This window comes from Panthera leo, chromosome B3 (genome assembly GCF_018350215.1).
Source record: "Panthera leo isolate Ple1 chromosome B3, P.leo_Ple1_pat1.1, whole genome shotgun sequence".
Classification (NCBI taxonomy): domain Eukaryota; kingdom Metazoa; phylum Chordata; class Mammalia; order Carnivora; family Felidae; genus Panthera; species Panthera leo.
Window position 1 is genome coordinate 52,963,966 of NC_056684.1, and position 19,907 is coordinate 52,983,872.

General features: G+C 44.7%; 1 protein-coding gene across 2 annotated transcripts in view; it reads left to right on the forward strand.

The window, feature by feature from the left end:
- The window catches only part of TNFAIP8L3 (TNF alpha induced protein 8 like 3), a 36,141-nt gene extending 16,949 nt beyond the window's left edge, over positions 1-19,192 (forward strand). The window contains exons 1-2 of one of the 2 annotated variants that reach the window (XM_042942034.1): positions 5,828-5,971; positions 17,692-19,192. In XM_042942034.1, coding sequence (XP_042797968.1) covers positions 5,923-5,971; positions 17,692-18,254 — 612 coding nt within the window. In that variant the 5' untranslated portion in view covers positions 5,828-5,922 and the 3' untranslated portion in view covers positions 18,255-19,192. Of the gene's footprint in view, positions 1-5,827; positions 5,972-17,691 lie in introns of those variants that run through there. The other variant, XM_042942035.1, reaches the window with a different exon arrangement.
- Positions 19,193-19,907: the final 715 nt, after the last annotated feature.

Here is a 19,907-nt window from a genome sequence, read left to right on the forward strand (position 1 = left end):
GGGTTTTGGGCACAGCTCCCACATACAGCTGTGTCAGCACAGGGCGGCCTGCTGGGGCTGGCAGTCTGCAGCTCGGTTTGTGGGCGCTGAGGCCAGCATGGGGAGAGGCCCTGGGGCGAGTCTGCTGACCGCCTGCTCTGTGGTGAGCTCAGGCTGAGGTTCTGACAGAGGAGGCAAGGGCCCCAGGAAACTGGTGGAGGGGGCATTTTGGAGGGAAGCCACCAAAAAGGAAACTGGAGGCTCTGAAAGTCAGTGCCCCAGGTTTTTTCAAGGAGGGAAGAGCAGGAGGTGTTCCACTGCTGAAGCAGACAGTTACAGAGCTGGAAGAGAGCTCTGTGGGTGGAGGGGAATCAGTGTGAGAGAAGGAAGGCTGATAATCCATCCTATGGGTATCTCATATACGCCCAGTGCTGTTCTTTTATGGATTTAAAAACTCAGTTTCTGATTCTGAAGAAGATACTATTAAATTGAGAATATAAAACAAATTAGCAGAATCATCTAGTCCAGCTCCCCCACTTAACACACCAAGAAACCAGGAGGGTAAACACTTGAGCCCATGGACACAGAGAGTACATTAGGGACAGCAGGCAGTCTGGGAGCCTGGCTGTCTCCTCCACACCCTGCTGCCCTCACAGTGGCTGGGGACAGGAAGTTTTCCCTGTATTTGGGGAGGGACCCCATGGCCACAGCTCTGGCAACCTGACTCCACAGGTCAGCCGTTGTCAGCATCTTGGAGTTCCTGCACCAGGTGACTTGATTTGAAAAGGTTTACACCTTTTGGTGGTGCTGTCTTCTGTTGTCATGAAATTTGGAGACATTTACTGCCTTTGAGACAAGTACAGGGAAAGTGTAATTTAGAAAGGAAGTCTCAGCCTGGGTACCTAATCAGTTAAGCGTCCAGCTTTTGATTTTGGCTCATGTTATGATCTCATGGTTTGTGACATGGAGCCCCTACATCAGGCTCTGCGCTGACTGGCACACAGCCTGCTTGGGATTCTCTCTCTCCCCCTCTCTCTGCTCCTCCCCTACTCTGTCTCCCTTTTTCTCTCAAAATAAATAAAAAACATTTTTAAAAATCTTTAAAAATAAAAACAGGAAGTCTCAGAGAAAGACAGAGAAAGACTGTGTAATTTCCAGGAACACAGTCTCCACAGCTAGTTCTACTCTTGAGTGATGTGAGTGGGACTCTCTCAGCTCACAGTGATTCCATCTGAGTAGGGGTCCCAGCGGAGCTCGGGAGTCCAACCTCAGGGTCCTTGCGGGTGAGTGAGACACCTGCCATTTCCCCTCCCATCTCCCAACTACATTCCCCAACACTGTCATTCCCCTGGGCCAGAGATGGCCATGGCACCAGTGGATATCCAAAATGTGGCCTGACTCAGGTGTCAGATCTCAAATCCATGAACAACAACAACAACAAAATAAAAACCACAGTTACTACAGAGTATGTGTAAGGGGTACTATAAATGCTATATGTGCCCCTTTCCTATTGTTCCACTTCCAAATTGACTGAAATCCAAAAATGTCATTGTACAAAATTTATATTTCACTAAAAAAAAAATTAAGTAGAACACTGAGCAAGGCATAGTGCTATCTACCAAATCATCTCCCATCCAGAAGTACCTTCTGGTTTCTTCTCTCTCATACGTTCCAACCTCTCTAATACAGCTAACCATCTATTTATTTATTTACTTACTTACTGTAAACTCACTAAGCTGAGGGTTCATGTGTTGCTGTATTAATCTAATTATAGCACCTTCGAAGAGTCTCTTCCCTTTAGGCTTACATGCCCACTGTCTCAGGACATATTTTGTTTATTTTTTTCCAGTATCGGCTGGAGTTTGTTCCATTTTATTGCCTGATATTTTTTTTGACGTTTTAGGTTTTGTATCTGCACTCCAAAAATTGAAGAATTCCAAAGGCAGACATTTTTATTGCATCAGTCTGTTTACTAATTTCACATATTACCAAGTTGGCATCCTCCCAGGGCTCTGAATGCGGCACCCTGCCGGTGTCCTTGTTGGCAGTGTGCTGGCCTGAGCCTGGGTTTTAAGCGCCTGCTGCGGTGAACACTTTGGGAGCTGCCAGCAGAGAGAGAGAGGATCACCCAGAGAGACAGACGTGGCCTATGCTATTCTGATCCCCAACAGCTCCCAAAGCATTAAAATAGCTGGTGAGCGTGAAGGGACATGAATGGGGAGGCTCCGGGGGTGGTGGCAGGGATGGGTGCTGCTGCTGTGGAGAGAGGGTTCCTGCTGGAATTGAACACTAAGGGCGTGGGGGTGGTGGTGGTGGCACATCTGGGACTCCAGGAGATACTGCTGCATGGAGGGGTGCAGACAGGCAGAACCCAGGGGGCCAGGCAGCAACCCGATGTGAAATGCAAGGCATTGACCTCATGCTGAGTTCGGGAGGTGCTTGAGTGCATTCAGTTCAGCATGTACTTCCTGAATCTGCACCTTGTATGTATCCTGAACAGATAGAATCTGGGCCTCAAAGGATGAGAAAGAGCACACTGAATCATGCATTCAGCTATTCATCTACAGACTTATTGAGCAATTTCTACATGACAGATGCTGCCCTGGTTGTAAGGATATCCAGGTCCTCTGAGCATCACTTGTGGAATCACACGGTGCCAATCCTAATGCAGCCCTGGGAAAAGATGACACTGGAATTGGGTACAAGGACCCCCCTTCCTGGAAGGATGTGAGTGTTGGCCTGGGACTCTGGGTGAGAGGAGACCTTCAGCAGGAACAAACTGTCGCTGTGCCTCTTCCACCTGGGCACAGATCCATTGGCCTCAGCTGTGGGCACAGAGGACCAGGGCAGCTGGGGTCAGGGCACCACCCCAGGGAGAGCCAACTTAATTTTTGGTACTGTTTGGCTCTCACCTGCCTGTCTTCAGCCAGTTGGGCTAAGGCAGAGCCATACATGTGAAGGAGTGAGCCACCCCTTCACAACAGGGACAAAGAAAGTGTTTGATTAAATTAGATGCATGTTTCTACCTTCAGACAAAGCCTTAGCAAAACAGGAACAGAAGGAAGATTCCTTAATTCCGTAAGTGGTATCCATCAAAAACCCACAGCAGAGATATTATGTGGTGGGAAAATTTTAGAGTCAGTTGTGTTAGTCAGGAACAAGCAAGGGATGCCACATAGCATTGCCCTGGAGGCTCCCACCAGTGCAACAAGGCAAGAAAAAGAAATGGGAAGTAGAAGAAAATGATCATTTTGTGCAGGCAATGTAGTTGTTCATAGAAAAAAAGCTGATCTGCTACAAAATCTATTAGAACTAATTATAGAACTCAGCAAAATTTCTCATTTTGGAGATAAATATACAGGAATCAGTTGGGTTCCTATATATCACTAATAACCGTTTAGAAACTATAATAGAAAAAAATTATACTTACAGTAGCAACCAAAACTATATGCAAGAGCCTTATGGAAATGACTCTAAACCATTATTGAAGGACACAGAAGATCTGACTGAATGGTGAGATATATCATGTTATGTATCATGTTAATGGATGGGAGGTTTGATACCATAAAGATACCAATTTGCCCTAGATTAATACAGGGTGTTCATGGCATTTGGTCAAATGATCCCAAGAACAGTCAAGACAATTTCCAAGAAGAATAAAATGAGATCTCACAATTTGTGATATCAAGCCCTTGTGTGGGCTCTGTGCTGACAGTGCAGAGCCTGCTTGGGGATTCTCTCTCTCTCTCTCCTCCCCTCCCCACCACTCTCAAAATAAATAAACATTTTTTAAAAGGCTTATTATGAGTTACAATAATTAATGTGGTGTGGTGCCAGTACTGAAATAGATCAGTAGAACAGAGTAAAAGACACAGACCCATGCAAAGTTGATAAGGAAGAGGTGGCCTAACAGATCAGTAGGACAAGGATAAACTATTCAATAAATTAAATAAATTGTGAGGAGAAAAAGTACCTCATGCAGTATGCACAATAAATTCTAAATGGATGAAAGATCTAAATGTGGAAAGCAAAACCTTAAAACTCCTGGAAAATATACGAGACTCACTTCCCACCTCATGGCAGGAAAGGATTTCTTAAAATGAGATTTGAAAACCACTAACAATAAAGGAAGACATTCGTAGATTTGACTATGTTAAAAATTTTAACTTCTGTATGACTAAAGACACCACAAATAAAGTTAAAACATAATACTACAGACTGGAAGGAGATAGCTGCAACTCATGCGATCAGCAGAGGATTAGAATGTGTAGCACAGTAAAAGCTCCTACAGATTAGCTAGAAAAAAACCATACAATCCAACTGGGGGAGGGGGCAAAGTTAGCAAATTCTATGAATAAGCAATTACAGAGGAAAGATCTGAATGCTCAGTACACACACAAAAAAATATATTGAATTTCACTGGCACTCAGAGAAATATATGTTAAAACAAGATACTATTTTGAACCTATCAGGTTGGCAGAAAATTAAAAGGTGGGCTATTTGAAGTGTTGATGAGGAAATGGAACCACAGGAAATCAGACGCTGCTGCTGAGAGTGAAAATTAGTGCAGTCTTGCTGGGTAGCGCCCGCGGCCTCTGGCACAGGAGCTGGCAGCCATGTTCTAGATGTAGGACCCAGGAGACTATTGTCTGTGTGCAGAGACAGGTCTGTGGACCTTTCTTGCTTTGCAGAAAGTGGAAAGAACTTAAATGTTCATGATCAGGAAACGTGGATGCATAGTATATTTACATAATAAGCAACTAAATAACTAAATTCGAATGATTTTGAAAGCATGTTGTTAAAGGAAGAATTGCAGAAAAATGCGTGTGGTATGACACCTTTACCTGAAGTTTAAAAACATTCTAAACAGGGGCACTGGGTGGCTCAGTCAGTTAAGCAGTTCAGCCTCTGACCCTTGATTTGGGCTCTGGTCATGATCTCACAGTTGGTGAGTTCGAGCCCCACGTCAGGCTCTGTGCTGACAGCAAGGAGCCTGGTTGGGATTCTCTCTCCCTCCCTCTTTCTCTCTCTCTCCCTCTGCTCCCCCCATGCACACTGTCTCTCTCTTAAAATAAACATTAAAAAAATAAATAAATAACACTGTAAACAATATCCCAGTGATACGTGCATACTCGTGAGGCAAAACTATAAAAACGTGGTTGAGACAAAGACACATCAGCTTCTCAAGTGCAATTAGGTCTGTGGAGATAGAAGTGGGAAAGAGGGAGCTGAAAACAAAGAGGGCTTTTTACCTTGCTCTGTCTCCTAGGACAAAATACTGAGATTTGTTCCATCTGGGTAGTGGCCACATGAGTAGAGTTTGTTATATTCTATTTTGTCTATATACTTGAAATGTGTCATGGCTTTTTAAAAAAATTCTGAGGGGAAAAAAACCCTTAATTTCCATTTTCAAGTGGGCAATAATTCAAAAAACATTTAAACTAATTGGTATTTGTCACTCGTGACTGGCAGTTTAGTGTGGTGGGTTGAAGCACAGGACTCTGGGGCAGCCTTCCAGGTCCAAATCCTGCTTTGCTTCTTCCTAAATGGTATTTAGGAAGCTGTTTAATTTCTCTCTGCTGTGGATTCCTTGCATGTAAAATGCTGCCACCGATGATGATGATGATGATGATGATGATGATGATGATGATGATGACGGTGATGATGATGATTAGTGCGTGCTCATAGAGTTGTCACGAGGATATGATGAGTTAGTGTGCATAAAGCACTACAGAAGTGGACTCTATTATTGTGCCCAAATACGATCTACCATTCGGAGAGACACTAGTTACTTATTATATGCAGGGGAGAGTGGGGGAGGGGATGAATAAGCTTTGTTGAAAGAAACCGTGTAAGTAGATGTTTTCAGTGATGGTTGCTCTTCTAACTGCAGTAAGACAAAAATATCTCTCAGATCTCCAAAATTAACCTGTGGAGTTGGAGATGATTCAGCCCCCAGTGACTTCACACGTATCTGCTTCAGTTAGCTCTGGTAAGTAAAATCATCACTCATTCACTTTTCAGAGCTGGCTGAAAAATCAATATGAAAAACAAAATCAATATGTAACTGTTGAAATATATAGAATCCCCTCTAAAAATGAAAGCTACATCTATCTTCAAGTTTTGATGGATATGTGGTATTGTATCATGGAATAAGAATGGCTTTTTTGTATTTAAAAACAATGATGAAATGTAAATCTCCTCACTAGATGGGGATTTAAATTGAAGCCTATTTAATGTCTCAACTAAGTGAGAAGAAATCACAGATGTTAGGGAGTCAAGGATGATTTTCTGAAAGCAGATACCAGAAGGGAAAGATTGCAGGCTTTGTCTGGAGTTGACTTGAACTTGGGTCCAGCTGCAATTCTGCTACTTACTAACCCCATAGCCTTGAGTGAATTACTTAAACCTGCTGTGGCTCAGATTCTCATCTACAAGATGGGACTCACAGTTCTTCTATTGCAGAACTCTTGTGAGGACCTAGTACGTGCTCGGTGCTGATGAATGGGGGATCGTAAGGGTCTAAGACAAAATGAGATCACGAGCCGTTGAGCCTCACTTACAGCTGACCCTGCCAGTCGCTCTTCACCTTACTTGGAACAGTAACTTATTTCAAAGCCCAGGAATTTTTCAAAATGAAGAAAACCTGGTCTTCTTAAAGATGATCAAATGCTGCTTTTAAAGAGTAATTATTCAATGCAAGGTATTGCAGCAATCAGGATCGGCTTTCCTATAAGGAGTGTCCTGTTCTGACTGCCACTGCTTTCTCATGTCCTTGCACAGCATCCTGGAATATCCAGTCCAGTTGGGAAGATTCATCATGCCTGGTCCCCCCAAAATACTCAAGTCATTTCTAACCACTGGAGGAATGAATTTCTAGGAATGACCAGCCACTAAGGGCAAAGCCAAAATTCTGTGCCCGCTCCCAGGCCTGAGCCAAAGGCAAGATTTCCGAGGCCACCAAGCCTGAGCCAGAAGCAGAACACCTGGCTAAAGCAATACCCCCTCCTCTGCACGCCCTTCTCTGGCAACTCCATCCTTCTCCCTTCCACCCTCCATCCCAGTCCTGCAATGCCCAAACCTGCCCCTCACTTCCTACCCTCATTTTTCATTTAAGAGGAGGGGCAGTGTGGTAGTGGGCCCAAAGAGGAGAGAGAGAATCCCTAGGAGGGAGGCAGTGTGGCTCTGACTAAAGTGATTCCCAGCAAGCTGTGAATAGAGACTATGCTTTAGCCAGCTAATTCGAGGTACCTGCATTTTCGAGGAAGAACCTGTTTATCTCTCAGGATCTCTAATTGGCAAATTCTTTAGGGAAGATGGGTCTTATCACCACCTCTTGCTCTATGGAAAGGGGTAAAGTTTGGGTGGGAAGATGGGAAGTTCAGGGTAGGACAGGTGGGTGTGAGGTGCCCACTGGGTAGGCTCCTGTGACCATCTCCACCCAGACAGAGGCCCCTTGGGCACCTGGAACAGCATGCTGAATTCATCCTCCCCACCAGCTCCTAGATGCCTGTTGCAGTTGGTGGTGCCTTAATGCCACCTCCCCCACCTGGTTTCCCAAGCTAGAAGAAGCACTCAGCGTCATCCTTGACTCATCCCTGCCCCCCAGCAGTCATCCATGCTGTTCCTTATTGCCCCCCCTGCCATCACAAAGGACAAGCTAAAATCAAAATTACAGTGCATTTAACTGTCTTGCTAATTGCCATGGCTTCCTACTACCTTGGGGAATATCTCAACACAAGTAAAAGTGTTTGAAATCCATATTTCAAATCGTCTTATTAAAATTTGTGAAATTTTTATGGCTCATTTCTTTTCAGATCTGATTAGATCATTACTTTTACCTTAATTTGGCTACGGAAAAGCTCTTACGATGAGGATAATCGTCAGCCCCGCCATTTCCTTGCCATTCACTTATGCTGGCAATGATTAGCGTATTGTCTTCAGTCCTCAGTTTTGTTTCTCATAGGAATCTTTTAAAATCACTGGCCCATTTTGTGAGGGTTCAGTTAGAACTAAATAATATAATCACTGAGTCTGTTTAAAGCACACATAAACAAATGCTGAAATAAATCAAAACTTTTGAAAGGGAATAAACAAGTGAGAGATGCACTAAATACCCCCAAACCCTGGATGGGGGACCTTCCCCACTTCCCTTAGAATGCCACACACCGGTGGGTCGCACAGTCAGCCTATATGTTAAGTTGTAGTAAAGCTTAACTTCTAAGGAAACAAGGAGACAGGGACGCCTGGGTGGCTCAGTCAGCTCAGCATCCAACTTCAGCTCAGGTCACGATCTCGCAGTTGAAGGGTTTGAGCCCTGCATCAGGCCCTGGGCTGGCAGTGCAGAACCTGGTTAGGATTCTCTTTCTCTCCTCTCTCTCTGCCCCTCCCACATTTGCGCTCTCACTCTCTCTCTCTCTCTCTCTCTCTCTCTCTCTCTCTCTCTCTCTCTCAAAATAAATAAATAAACTTTAAAAAAAAGGAGACAGAAATAGAGCTTCTAATGGCTTCATTTTGCACACCCTGGAGTGTTGCCTGGCCGACCCTGCTGCCGTCTGTGTCATGGTGACCCCCCTGTAGGACCCACGAGCTGCTTGCTTCTTACTGCAGGTGGTGGAAATTTGGGGACCTCAGGTCTCAGCCACAGAGGTGAGCCCAGGAGATATGTGCTCAAGGCGTGGTGGCTCTCTTGGGGGTTGGGGAGACCTAGTCCTGAAGAAGACTCAAGAGTGTGCTAGACTGAACTGCAGTCAGAAAAACTGCATTCCTGACCCTCCCAGGCCATCCAAGTTTTACTGTGATGCCTTTTAAAATATCCCAAAATATCTTCTTTAAGCCTCAAGAATGCTACCTCATTGAAGTATGAAAGGGATCAGACCAACAAAGGCATTTTTTCACGAGCTTCTAAGCTTTGATCATTTCTCTGTGGAGAGATGGGAGGATCGAGGTTTTTGCTTGTCTCTAACTCAAAGGCCCCACCATCATTCAATAATCGCATTTCATTGTAACTTCTCCAGTGTCATGTTTTTAATATTCCAGCAGTATACAAGTCACAGTTTTATACAAGGGAAGGAAAATGTTTTCTAGGTTGACTCCACTGGAGATGCAACAACTCAATTAATCTTCCTGGAAACCGTAACTCTGTTAGGTTCACATTTCAAAACTCTACTTAAGGTTGCTTAATAGTTTTGTCCCCATAGCAACATAGGGACAAGCAAGAACTAAAGCAGAGGCAGCGTCTTCTCTAGTAGGTGTTTTGTCATCGTCATGGATATCCCATCCTTCAGACCACCTCACCCCCACAGCCAGCCCCCTCCTCATCATTCACACAGAGAACAGACAAAGAAGCAAGCAGGGAGAGGCGAGGGTGTTACTTCCCCCCCCCTGGCTCCTGGCCCTTTATCAATAGTGAAGGACACGACCAGTCCAATCAGCCTTTCTGGGCGCGTATGCAGGTGAGCAGAAAGACAGGTGCTCATCACAAAAGTTCAAGTAGTTTGCGAGGCAGCTCCATCTCAAGGAGGCTTGCTTGAACTTCTTTCCCAACAGTTAAGTATAAGTGATTGCCAGGAATTTGGATTACCACTCTTCACCCTCTGCTTACCCTTCCACATACCCTGAAGACCCCTCCCACTTTCCTTGTACTCTGGGTCTCCTGCCTTGACAGATGGTACTTATTAAGCACCACAGATTGTTTTGCTCTGGGCACCATCTCCACTCTTCTACTCTAGCTACCTGTTCTACTGGCCATCATCTTAGGCTGTTTACAGAAGTGAAGTGATACTGTGAGCACTGGCTATGGCAGAGAATTTCTAATCTTACAAAGTTGATACAACTATCCATACTCGAATCCAAGTTTTCCACACACTCCTTAAGTGGAAGTAGAGGAGTCAGAGTCCCGAGAGTAAGGAGAGAAGAGATGAGTCTGCTCCCAGCCCCTCTGTACCTCACCGCATGCTGGGTTGAGGATGCTCAGAGCACTTCATCCCTCATAACCATCATTTATTTTATTTTTCCCAAAATGTACTACCTGCTCTTCCTATGCTGAAGTTCATCTGCCTCCTTTCTGCCCACTCACCCAACTTGGTAAGATCTTCCTGCTGTTTATCACCACCAGTTCGGCATTTCACCATCTGGGAGAGCTTAGCATTGTCTAGAAATGTGGAAACACCACTTGTACTATGGCAGAACATCATTTATAGAAGCACCAATGGACACCAGCCCCAGCACTTTTCCATTTAGTGAAGGACCCACTTAAATTATCTTTTGCTTACTCTCTCCAAACTGTTCGCTAACTACCATTGTCACACCACTCTCCCCACATAGTTCTGATACTTTTCCTTTCCTTGTAAATATTCTAAGGGTGCTTACTCTCAGAGCACTGACTTCACATTGCTTTTACCTGAGCTTCCCCATCAGGGGAAGGAAGCCCCTGTCTATTCTACAGGGATCAATTTTGCAGCTTCCTCAGTCTTGTCTCATTGTGCCAGTCAAGTAAGCTATATAGTAGCTGCATAATCACATTTTTGTCTCCATTCTCAGAGATCCTGAGGTGTTGTAAACAAGTCATTACCTTTCATGACTGGGGAATGGGAACGTTTTTACAAACATTGTTAAGAGAATTACCCCTGGCCAAAAGAGCCTTCCAAAGGCTTGTACATAGCAATAAGAGGACGGTTTTCACCAAGACCTAATCTAGATCTCTTAGTGTTTCCCCAAAGTAAATATGTGTCCACTGATCAGGACTGTTTCCCCAGATATCCAAGTGCCTTCCTGACCTTGACTTCCAAAACTCACACGCTTCCTCTCAGCCTACAGCGTTCCTCCCTGATACATCGCCAACACAGTCCGCCTGCTGAAGGTTGAGACAGAAGGATGGATGGAAGGAAGCAAGCCCAACATTTCTATGTGCAGAAGTCTTCTGAATAAGACCGCCTCCCCCAGGTTTCCCTAGTGCACACACCCTCCCTTTAATCAGGCACACATGATGGAAACAGTGGGGTCTCCTCACCCCTGCCAGGCAGATCCCCTGGGAGATGTAAAAGTTGACCAGAGTGTCTTATTTTTTTTTCTCTCAATACTACCCCAGCATTTCTCATAATATATGCCACAAGATAGTGTGTGTGTGTGTGTGTGTGTGTGTGTGTGTGTGTGTGTACACAAATTTCGTAAGGTTCGGTAAGTTTGAGAAGTGGTGGACTAAATAAAACTACACAGGTGTCTTTACTGTGGGACTTCTCGAAGCCTTTAATAAGCTACTTGGTATGGCAAATCTTTAAGAGCCAACCATAATATATGGTCATCTGCGAACTCATTGTAACTGGCCACAGACCCTTCCTTACCAGAGCGCCTCTCAGGACTAGTGTTCTGTAGGATACATGCTGGGGCATGTTGTGTTCTGTGGGTCTTAGAGGCAGCATGTCAGAGTCACTTAAGGAGCTTGTGATTACCAGCCGTCTCCTAAAGATCTTCATACTGACAGTCTGGGCTAGAGTGTGAGAATCTACTTATTGTTTTTTCTTAAAGCTTTCCTGGTTATATTGATGATCCATAGCCCTTGGGTTCCCCTGCTGTAGACTCTTGATATTTAAGGCTTCAGAGATGCTCTACCTCTGACCCTCCTGAGCCCTCCCCATGGAAGCTTCTACACTAAATCCCCTTGTAGGTAAATAACACATTCTTATACAATAGAGATGGCTGAAAACTTACCAGGAAAAACACCCAAAGCCTTTATGATTTGGGGGAAATTGCTGGCCTGTATCTATGACTTTAGAAACCACTTTGTAACATTGTAGCCATCCCCATCCAGCCACATTCAAGTCCACCTTTAGCTTTCTCCAGCTGTTCTCACTCATGCCATTTTGGGCTATTTCACATGTTTTCATATTTTGTTTCATTTGTCTACATCTCACATCCCTGCAGGACCATATTTTGGGGGGATTTCATATACAGACGAACTAAGAGTAAGCACTCAATAACTGCAGAGAAACCAGAGGACAAAAGGGACTTTGCCCAGAATGAACAAAAAAGGGTTAAGGTTGACTACAGAATTAAAAAGCAAGTAGAGAGGCACGGTAAATCGGTCAGTGTGGCAACATGAATGTGTACGATTTACCTGTACACAAAATTTATAGCATTTTAAATGGTAGGTAGGTCTCATATTCTGCCACCCTCTGCAGTTTTTCTTTGTTACTTCTTTGTTCAATTTTTAACTCCATGATATATGCATCACTAGTGGTTTAGGACTAGGGTGACTAAGGCGCCTGGGTGGCTCAGTTGGTTGAGTGTCCAACTCCAGCTCAGATCATGATCTCGCAGTCTGTGAGTTTGAGCCCCGTGTCAAGCTCTGTGCTGACAGCTCAGAGCCTGGAGTCTGCTTCAGATTCTGTGTCTCCCTCTCTCTCTCTCTGCCCCTTCCCCGCTCGTGCTCTCTCTCTCATAAATAAACATTTAAAAATTAAAAAACAAAAACAAAAAACGGAATAGGGTGACCAACTTGTCCCAATGTGCCTGGCACTTTTCTCGTTCTAGCACTGAAAATCAGCTGTAAGGGAAACCCCTCAATCCTGACAAGTCAGAGCAGTTGGTCCCTCTACTCAAAAGACAGAAAGAATTCCCTGATCAAATAAAACTGGGAATTGCTACATCACTTTTATCCACCTGAGTCACTGCCGCAGTAACAAAACAAACTACCACAAACAGTGGCTTAAAGCAACACAAATTTATCATCTTCCACATCTAGAGATCAGAAATCTCTAAATAGGTTTTACAGGACTAAAAATCAGTGTATCAGCAGAGCTGCATTTTTTTTTTCCTAGAGGCTCGAGGGGAGATTCTGTTCCCTTTCCTTTTCCAGCCTCTAGAAGCCAGCCACATTCCTCGGCTGGTGGCTCCCTCCTTCATCTTAAAAGCAAGCCATCACGTCACTCTGACCCTCTACTTCCATCGTCAAATCCCGTTCTCTGGCCCATTCTGTCCTGCCTCCCTCTTTCACTTTGAAAGACCCTTGTGATTATGGGCGCCTGGGTGGCTCAATCAGTTAATCGTCCGACTTCAGCTCAGGTCATGATCTAATGGTTCGTGGGTTCAAGCCCCACATTGGGCTCTGTGCTGACAGCTCAGAGCCTGGAGCCTGCTTCAGATTCTGTGTCTCCCTCTCTTTCTCTGCCCCTCCCCCACTTGTGCTCTGTCTGTCTCTCTCTCTCAAAAATAAACAAACACTTTTTACAAAGAAAAGACCCTTGTGATTATATCAGGCTCACTGGATGATCCAGTGTAATTTCTCCATCCCCAAATCTTTAACTTCATCACATCTGCACAGTCTCTCTTGCTGGGTAAGGTAACATATTCTCAGGTTCCAGGGACTGAGATGTGGACACCTTTGGCAGCTGGAGGGTCATTGTTCTGCCTACCACACCCAGTGTTCTCAGAGAGTTGAAAACACCTTCATGTGTTAAAGGAATATTGTTAAGTCTCACAGGAAAAGAACCTTTTAGCATTGCCTGACCCAGTCCTGTCCACACTTACTTGATCAAGAAAGAAGCTCTTTACCCCCAAAGAGCACTTATCATCTCATGGAATGCAGCTGCTGTCACAGAAGGGGAGAATTCAATCTGGTTGTGCGTACCGCCGAGAGTCCAGAGACTTTCCATGTGATATGCAGATGAGGACAGTTTTGAGGAAATTGATTTATAGATCCAATTCCTCTTCCTCATTTCAGTACATACTCTTTTCTACACTTACCTGCCTGACAAACAACATGAGGTCAAGGCAGGGTGGACCTGTCTTCTTTCTGCTGTTTTCATCAGAGGCCACAGCCATTAAGAATCGTATCAGGACAGTATATTACCCTGGGTGCAAAACCTCCCTGGTCAGACACAGGGATGATGTGAAACTCTGGGGTTGGCGATGCCTCTTTGAAGCAAGACGCCATAACCTGCCCCCTACCCATCTCATTTGAAGCTGCATTTCCAATAAAAATTTTCCTTTTACATTTAGTATTTGTCAACATTTTAATATTTCATATTGTGTGCTAAAATGAAATAACTCACTCCAGAGGAAATGCTTTGAGGCTTGGAGATTTATGGTTACCAGAATCATCTTTTAATTTAAAATTTCAATTTGTATGCATCCTTTGACTGTAGAGAATTATGATGAATTGATCAAATAAAACACTTTCAAGCATAAAAACATATTAAGTTAAAGTTCTCTGGGTGTCATGGAAAAGAGATAGTTTCAAAGGGAAAAAAAGAACAATGTAACATTTCTAAAGAAGAGCTTGCTCCTGTCACTCTAAAATGTACAATAATGTCCTATCACTGCCAGTGTTTATGTTATGTTGGACATATTTAAAAGAATGATATAGCAGGCTAATTTTAAATATCACTCTTATATAGAAATCATGTCTATTAACAAATTATAACTATTTAAACTTAAGGTGAAAAATATGGCTGCCAAGTTAAATATGCAAGGAGGTATGTAGTTTTTCAAAACCCTTAAGGGAATATATGAGCAAAAACGGTGACAGCTACTGGTCTAGAGAAAAATGTTGGGAATGCTGGCAGGGGAAAGAGCAGTGTTTGGAATCAGGCTCGCAGAGGAGCCTTGGTTAAAATGCTAGCTTCACCCAACAGAGTTAAAACCATGAAGCGTCTGGCACAGAGCCAGCCAGTGCTCCCTTCCTGCCACCAGGACCTGCCAAGTGCCATCAGTGTGTGAGGCACTGGGCATACAGTAGGGCTTCGACACCCGTCCCTGCTCGCACAGAGCTCACATTCTGGTGGACATGCATGTATTTGATCTGCCGCTTCTGTGTGGGTACATGCTTGCTGCATTTCTTTTCTTTTCTTATTTTTAATGTTTATTTATTTTGAGAGGAGAGGAGGGGCAGAGAGAGAGAGAGAGAGAGAGAGAGAGAGAGAGAGAATCCCAAGCAGGCTCCAGGCTGCAAGCGCAGAGCCCGACTCAGGGCTCAGTCCCACACCCATGAGATCATAACCTGAGCCGAAATCAAGAGTCAGACACTGAACCAAGTGAGCCACCCAAGCGCCCAAGCTTGCTGCATTTCTAAAGAGTCTCTTACTACTCTTATTCTCAGGCAGCTTTTAGGAGCTGTATCTATAAAGAAATGACTCATTTTTTTATATTCTAGAAGAGGTCCTTCTAAATTCCATTGTTCCCTTCAGAATAATCACCTGAGGAGGCATACACTTATTTTAGTGACAGGGCCACTACTCAAAAGTCTTTAAGCCTCTGCTGTGGGATTGACTTCAAAGCATACAGCACAATCTTCTGAACATTCTTAATACTTGTAAATGTTTGTCTTTGGGGGAGCGCCTGGGTGGCTTAGTCGGTTGAGTGCCTTGACTCTTGGTTTCAGCTCAGGTCATGATCTCATGGTCGTGGGATTGAGCCCCGAGTCGGGCTCCATGCTGAGTGTAGAGCCTGCTTGGTATTCTCTCTCTCTCCCTCTGCTCTTCCCACCCTCACAAAGTAAATAAATTTTAAAAACATATATTTGTCCTTGGAATACATATTGGTGTTTTGGGGAACAGGTTATTCACACAAAGGGTCTGGTGACCCTAGTAGGTGGTCAGACTGGGTAGGAATATTTTTTATGACAAACTCTAGGAGGGCATAAATCAGGCAGTCTGGCCTTTCTCTTGGTAAAGAATAGTCAAGAGATGCTGTTTGTTCTCTTTGTACCTAGACTGAAGGCAAAAGCCCACCCACATCAGGGTCACTTGACTGTGAAGTTGCTTGAAGACTCTACAGTTTCAAACTTTAGGGAGAGAGCTTCCTGAGTTGTAGGAAGCCCATGGTACCTACTACCTTACTGATGATGATCCTGCCACAGCAACCCCAATCCAGGCCATGACCCTCGGGGCCCGCATCTAGAAGCCTGAGAGCAGACGTAGCTGTCTCGGAAGGACCCAGGACCGAGGGAGCAAGGCCGGGCCAGTTGTGAGGGGGCCATGTGGGTGCAGGAAGTGCACACAAGCCTTGTCTGAATTGTGTTGGAGTGTTTATTGAGTGTCTGTGAGACCTGAGCATTAATCACAGGTATTAATCACTGTCCACTGAGAAAACGAATCCAGGGTGGGCAGAGGGTGTGGAATATGAGATGGGGCGGACAGGCCAAGATTTCAGAACATGGCATGTGTGGCCATCTGTCTGTCCGCTCTGCCTATCGTATCTGTCACTTACATGTGGCCACAGAGTGCTGGATAAAATCTCTCTGGATCCTATAAGGGTCCTCAATTCTCAAAGGAAAACTGTTTTTTTAACTATAAATTTGCACTGTATTTTACTGCTTCCTTATTCTTCTGCAGTGTTTCTCTGTATTTTACTTAGCAGACACCATTTCATCCCTGTGCCCAGAACTGAACTAGGTGCTGTGGGAGACACTGTCTCAGTCCTTAGGCAACTTGAATCTCCTTGGGAAGACAGGCATACATACTGTAGAGTAATGGCCAGCGGGTTTCAAACATCAGCTCTAGCTAATAGGTGACTTCATGGAGTATTTTATCAAATCTAAGACACTGTCAATTGTAAGATGTTGTTTTATGTGCCCTTAAGAAAGAAAAATATGCTGCCAATTAAATTGTGAATGACTGCTTTCTTTTTATTCAGAAATTTTATACTTCTTGAAAGATTCTTTTTGGACTTGCTTAGACATAGTGTTATTTTTAACATATATTACTCTTGTTCACTCATGAAGTAGAACATAAGAGAGAAATAAATTGGCTTTGGTTTTTCTAAGCTGCTTCACATTCAGGGTACTGCTCATCTGAAGTATCTTTGACCTGCTGTGGTCAGTGCATGTGTTTCTCACGCAGCGCCCTTCTGTTCCCTATGCCAACGGAGAGCGTTGGAGAGGCAATATTCCTTCGAGTACTCTTGACTTCTCCCAAATCTCTGGCTCCTACTGTGCAAATTGATGCGCATATAATGACAACCACAGCACAAGTGCCACCTGGCAACAGTGACTGTAAGACACATACCAATTTCCAAGATACCGAACATGAAAAAAATACACCATAGACTCAAAAGATAGATTCTGAGACTCAGTCAAAAAGACTGCCATGATCAACTGCCCATGTCTTCCCTGGGAATGGTGTTGGCATCGGTGCTACATTCTTGTCATTAAACAGTAATTTGCACAACTGGTTAGTTCTCTGTGAGCTAATGGGTCAGGAAGGCGTTATGCATGAAGTAGGTCTAAAAAGGTGCGATTTCGGGTGCCTGGGTGGCTCAGTCAGTTAAGAGTCCAACTTCAGCTCAGGTCCTGATCTCATGGTCCATGAGTTCAAGCCCCGCGTCGGGCTCTGTGCTGACAACTCAGAGCCTGGAGCCTGCTTCAGATTCTGGGTCTCCCTCGCTCTCTGCCCCTCCCCCACTCACACTCTGTTTCTCTCACTCTCAAAAATGAATATTTAAAAAAAAATTTTTTTAATGTGCTATTTGGCCTGGACAAAAGGAAACCACTTCCAGAGAGGGAAGAGTGCAAGACAGAAGGCTCAAGAGGGAAAATAAGCATGTCATGTGGAGAGGACGGTGGAGGGATCCCAGGCTTTGGTGGGGTTTGGTTAGGGAGTTGTGGGGTATAAAAGGCATGAGTCTTTGCCCTAGGAACATATTCGTGTGTTTCACTTGTAGAAGACACTAATGGTTCTCATATTTCTATAACTTTTCTTTCTTTCCTTACTATAGGTCCTGATGTTTTTAGTTCAAAGAGCCTTGCCCTTCAAGCTCAGAAGAAGATCCTGAGCAAAATAGCCAGCAAAACTATGGCAAACATGTTGATCGATGACACCAGCAGTGAGATCTTTGATGAGCTCTACAAAGTCACTAAAGAGCACACCCACAGCAAGAAGGAAGCCCACAAGATCATGAAAGACTTGATCAAGGTGGCAATCAAAATTGGAATCCTCTACCGGCACAACCAGTTCAGCCAGGAGGAGGTTGTTATCGTGGAGAAGCTCAGGAAGAAGCTGAACCAGACGGCCATGACGATCGTCAGCTTCTATGAGGTGGAGTACACCTTTGATAGGAACGTGCTCTCCAAGCTTCTGCATGAGTGCAAGGACCTGGTGCATGAACTGGTGCAGCGACACCTGACACCCAGGACCCATGGGCGCATCAACCACGTCTTCAACCACTTTGCTGACGTGGAGTTCCTCTCTACCCTTTATAGTCTGGATGGAGACTGTAGGCCCAACCTCAAGAGAATTTGTGAAGGAATCAATAAATTGCTAGATGAGAAAGTCCTCTGAATGCCTTCTCTCCTCCTGGACTTTGCTGAGTTCCAGTTCCAGTACCCAATGTGGTCCAGGTTAGAAAAAAGAAACCCGGAAACCCTTGTCGAAGACGCCCATTTTCTGTCCTATTCACCCATCTGATATTGATGCCAGATTGCACTCAGGTGTGTTTATCCCCTGAGCTCACTGACGAGGTCTGTTCTTCAAATCACCTTGGTTCGCCAGCCCAAAGGACATTTCATTTGTTCTAGGCAGAAGGCTGCTATGCTCCTCAAGGTGAGCTCAGTGCATCTTGGTGGAGTGGAAGGAGCCCTGGACCAGGAGTTGGAGGACGTGGATTTGGTTCCCAGCTTCACCAGTACAACCATCCTTGGGATCCTGGAACCACAATGCCCTCCTGCCTACCTCCCAGGACTGCTGTGAGGTTCAAATGAGACAATGTATGTTCCCGCTTTTAAAAACTCTAACGTAAGCTCTTATTATTTTCTCTCTGGAGTGTGAGAGGGATCAACCTGGATCTAGACGACTAAGCAGAAGAGAAGAAAAGAATAATGGTATCTAGTGGGCCGGGTTTACAGTCTGTCTCTAGATGTGCTGTTTCAAACACAGATGAATACACAGGTGTGAAGAAGTGTAGCTGCAAATTGGAAAAATGTTTTCCAAGAGTTGTGTTTTTTAGGTCTTAGATGTAGGTTTATGATCCTGCAGAGGGAATCTTTCCAGCAGGGTGGGGGTATGGAGAGTTTCTCACTCATAATGCAGGAGGAGGGAAGTGTGCTCCCTGTGGGAGAGGCCTCTCCCTCCCAGGGGCCACCATGAGGTGTGGGAGGGTTTATCCCAGCAGCACAGGAGAGGTGGGCAGCACGAACCCCTATCCATCTCTCTTGGCCTTTCACAGACACATTGTGCTATTTTCTTTGGTTCGTTAATAAATTGAAACCCTTCAAACAAGAGGTTTTGGAGTTGTGATTCAAAAATAAAATACCTTGGAATTAGATGCAGTGTTAAGAATAATGGGATTGAGGGGCACCTGGGTGGCTCAGTCAGTTGTGTCGGACTCTTGATTTTGGCTCAGGTCATGATCCCAGGGTGCTGGGATCGTGCTCCACGTTGGGCTCCATGCTGGGCGTGCAGCCTGCTTAAGATTCTCTCTCTGCCCCTCCCCTGTGTGCACTCACTCACATACTTGCACACATTCCCTCCCTCTCTCTCTTTAAAAAGAAGAAGAATAGGATTTAAAGGCAGACAACGAAGAGCAAGAACTCTGCATTCAGACCCTAAGGGGCAGTGTAGGAGGCAGGAAGGGTGAGGGTGCAGGCAGCCGCTCATGGACATGTGACCAACCACCTTCTCTGAGCGCCTCCCAGCCTCACTTTCACACTGTGGCTTCTGACATTTTCATCAATTCTTAACAAATCTCAGGACAGTGTATTTACTGCCTTCTCATGTTGTCTGCAGGACACCACTTTAGGAGACCTGGTCTTCCTGCATTGATTCCTTCACAAATTCTCCCATGCTGCTCTGCTTCTTATACCTGATGATATTATAAAAAGACATTAGCTCAGCCCATGGCTCATCCCATCCAGAGATGGTTTGAGGATGTGAAATGGCATCCTGTGAACCTACAGTGGCCATTCAGCCTCAACTGGCTCCTGTGTCAACATCAGT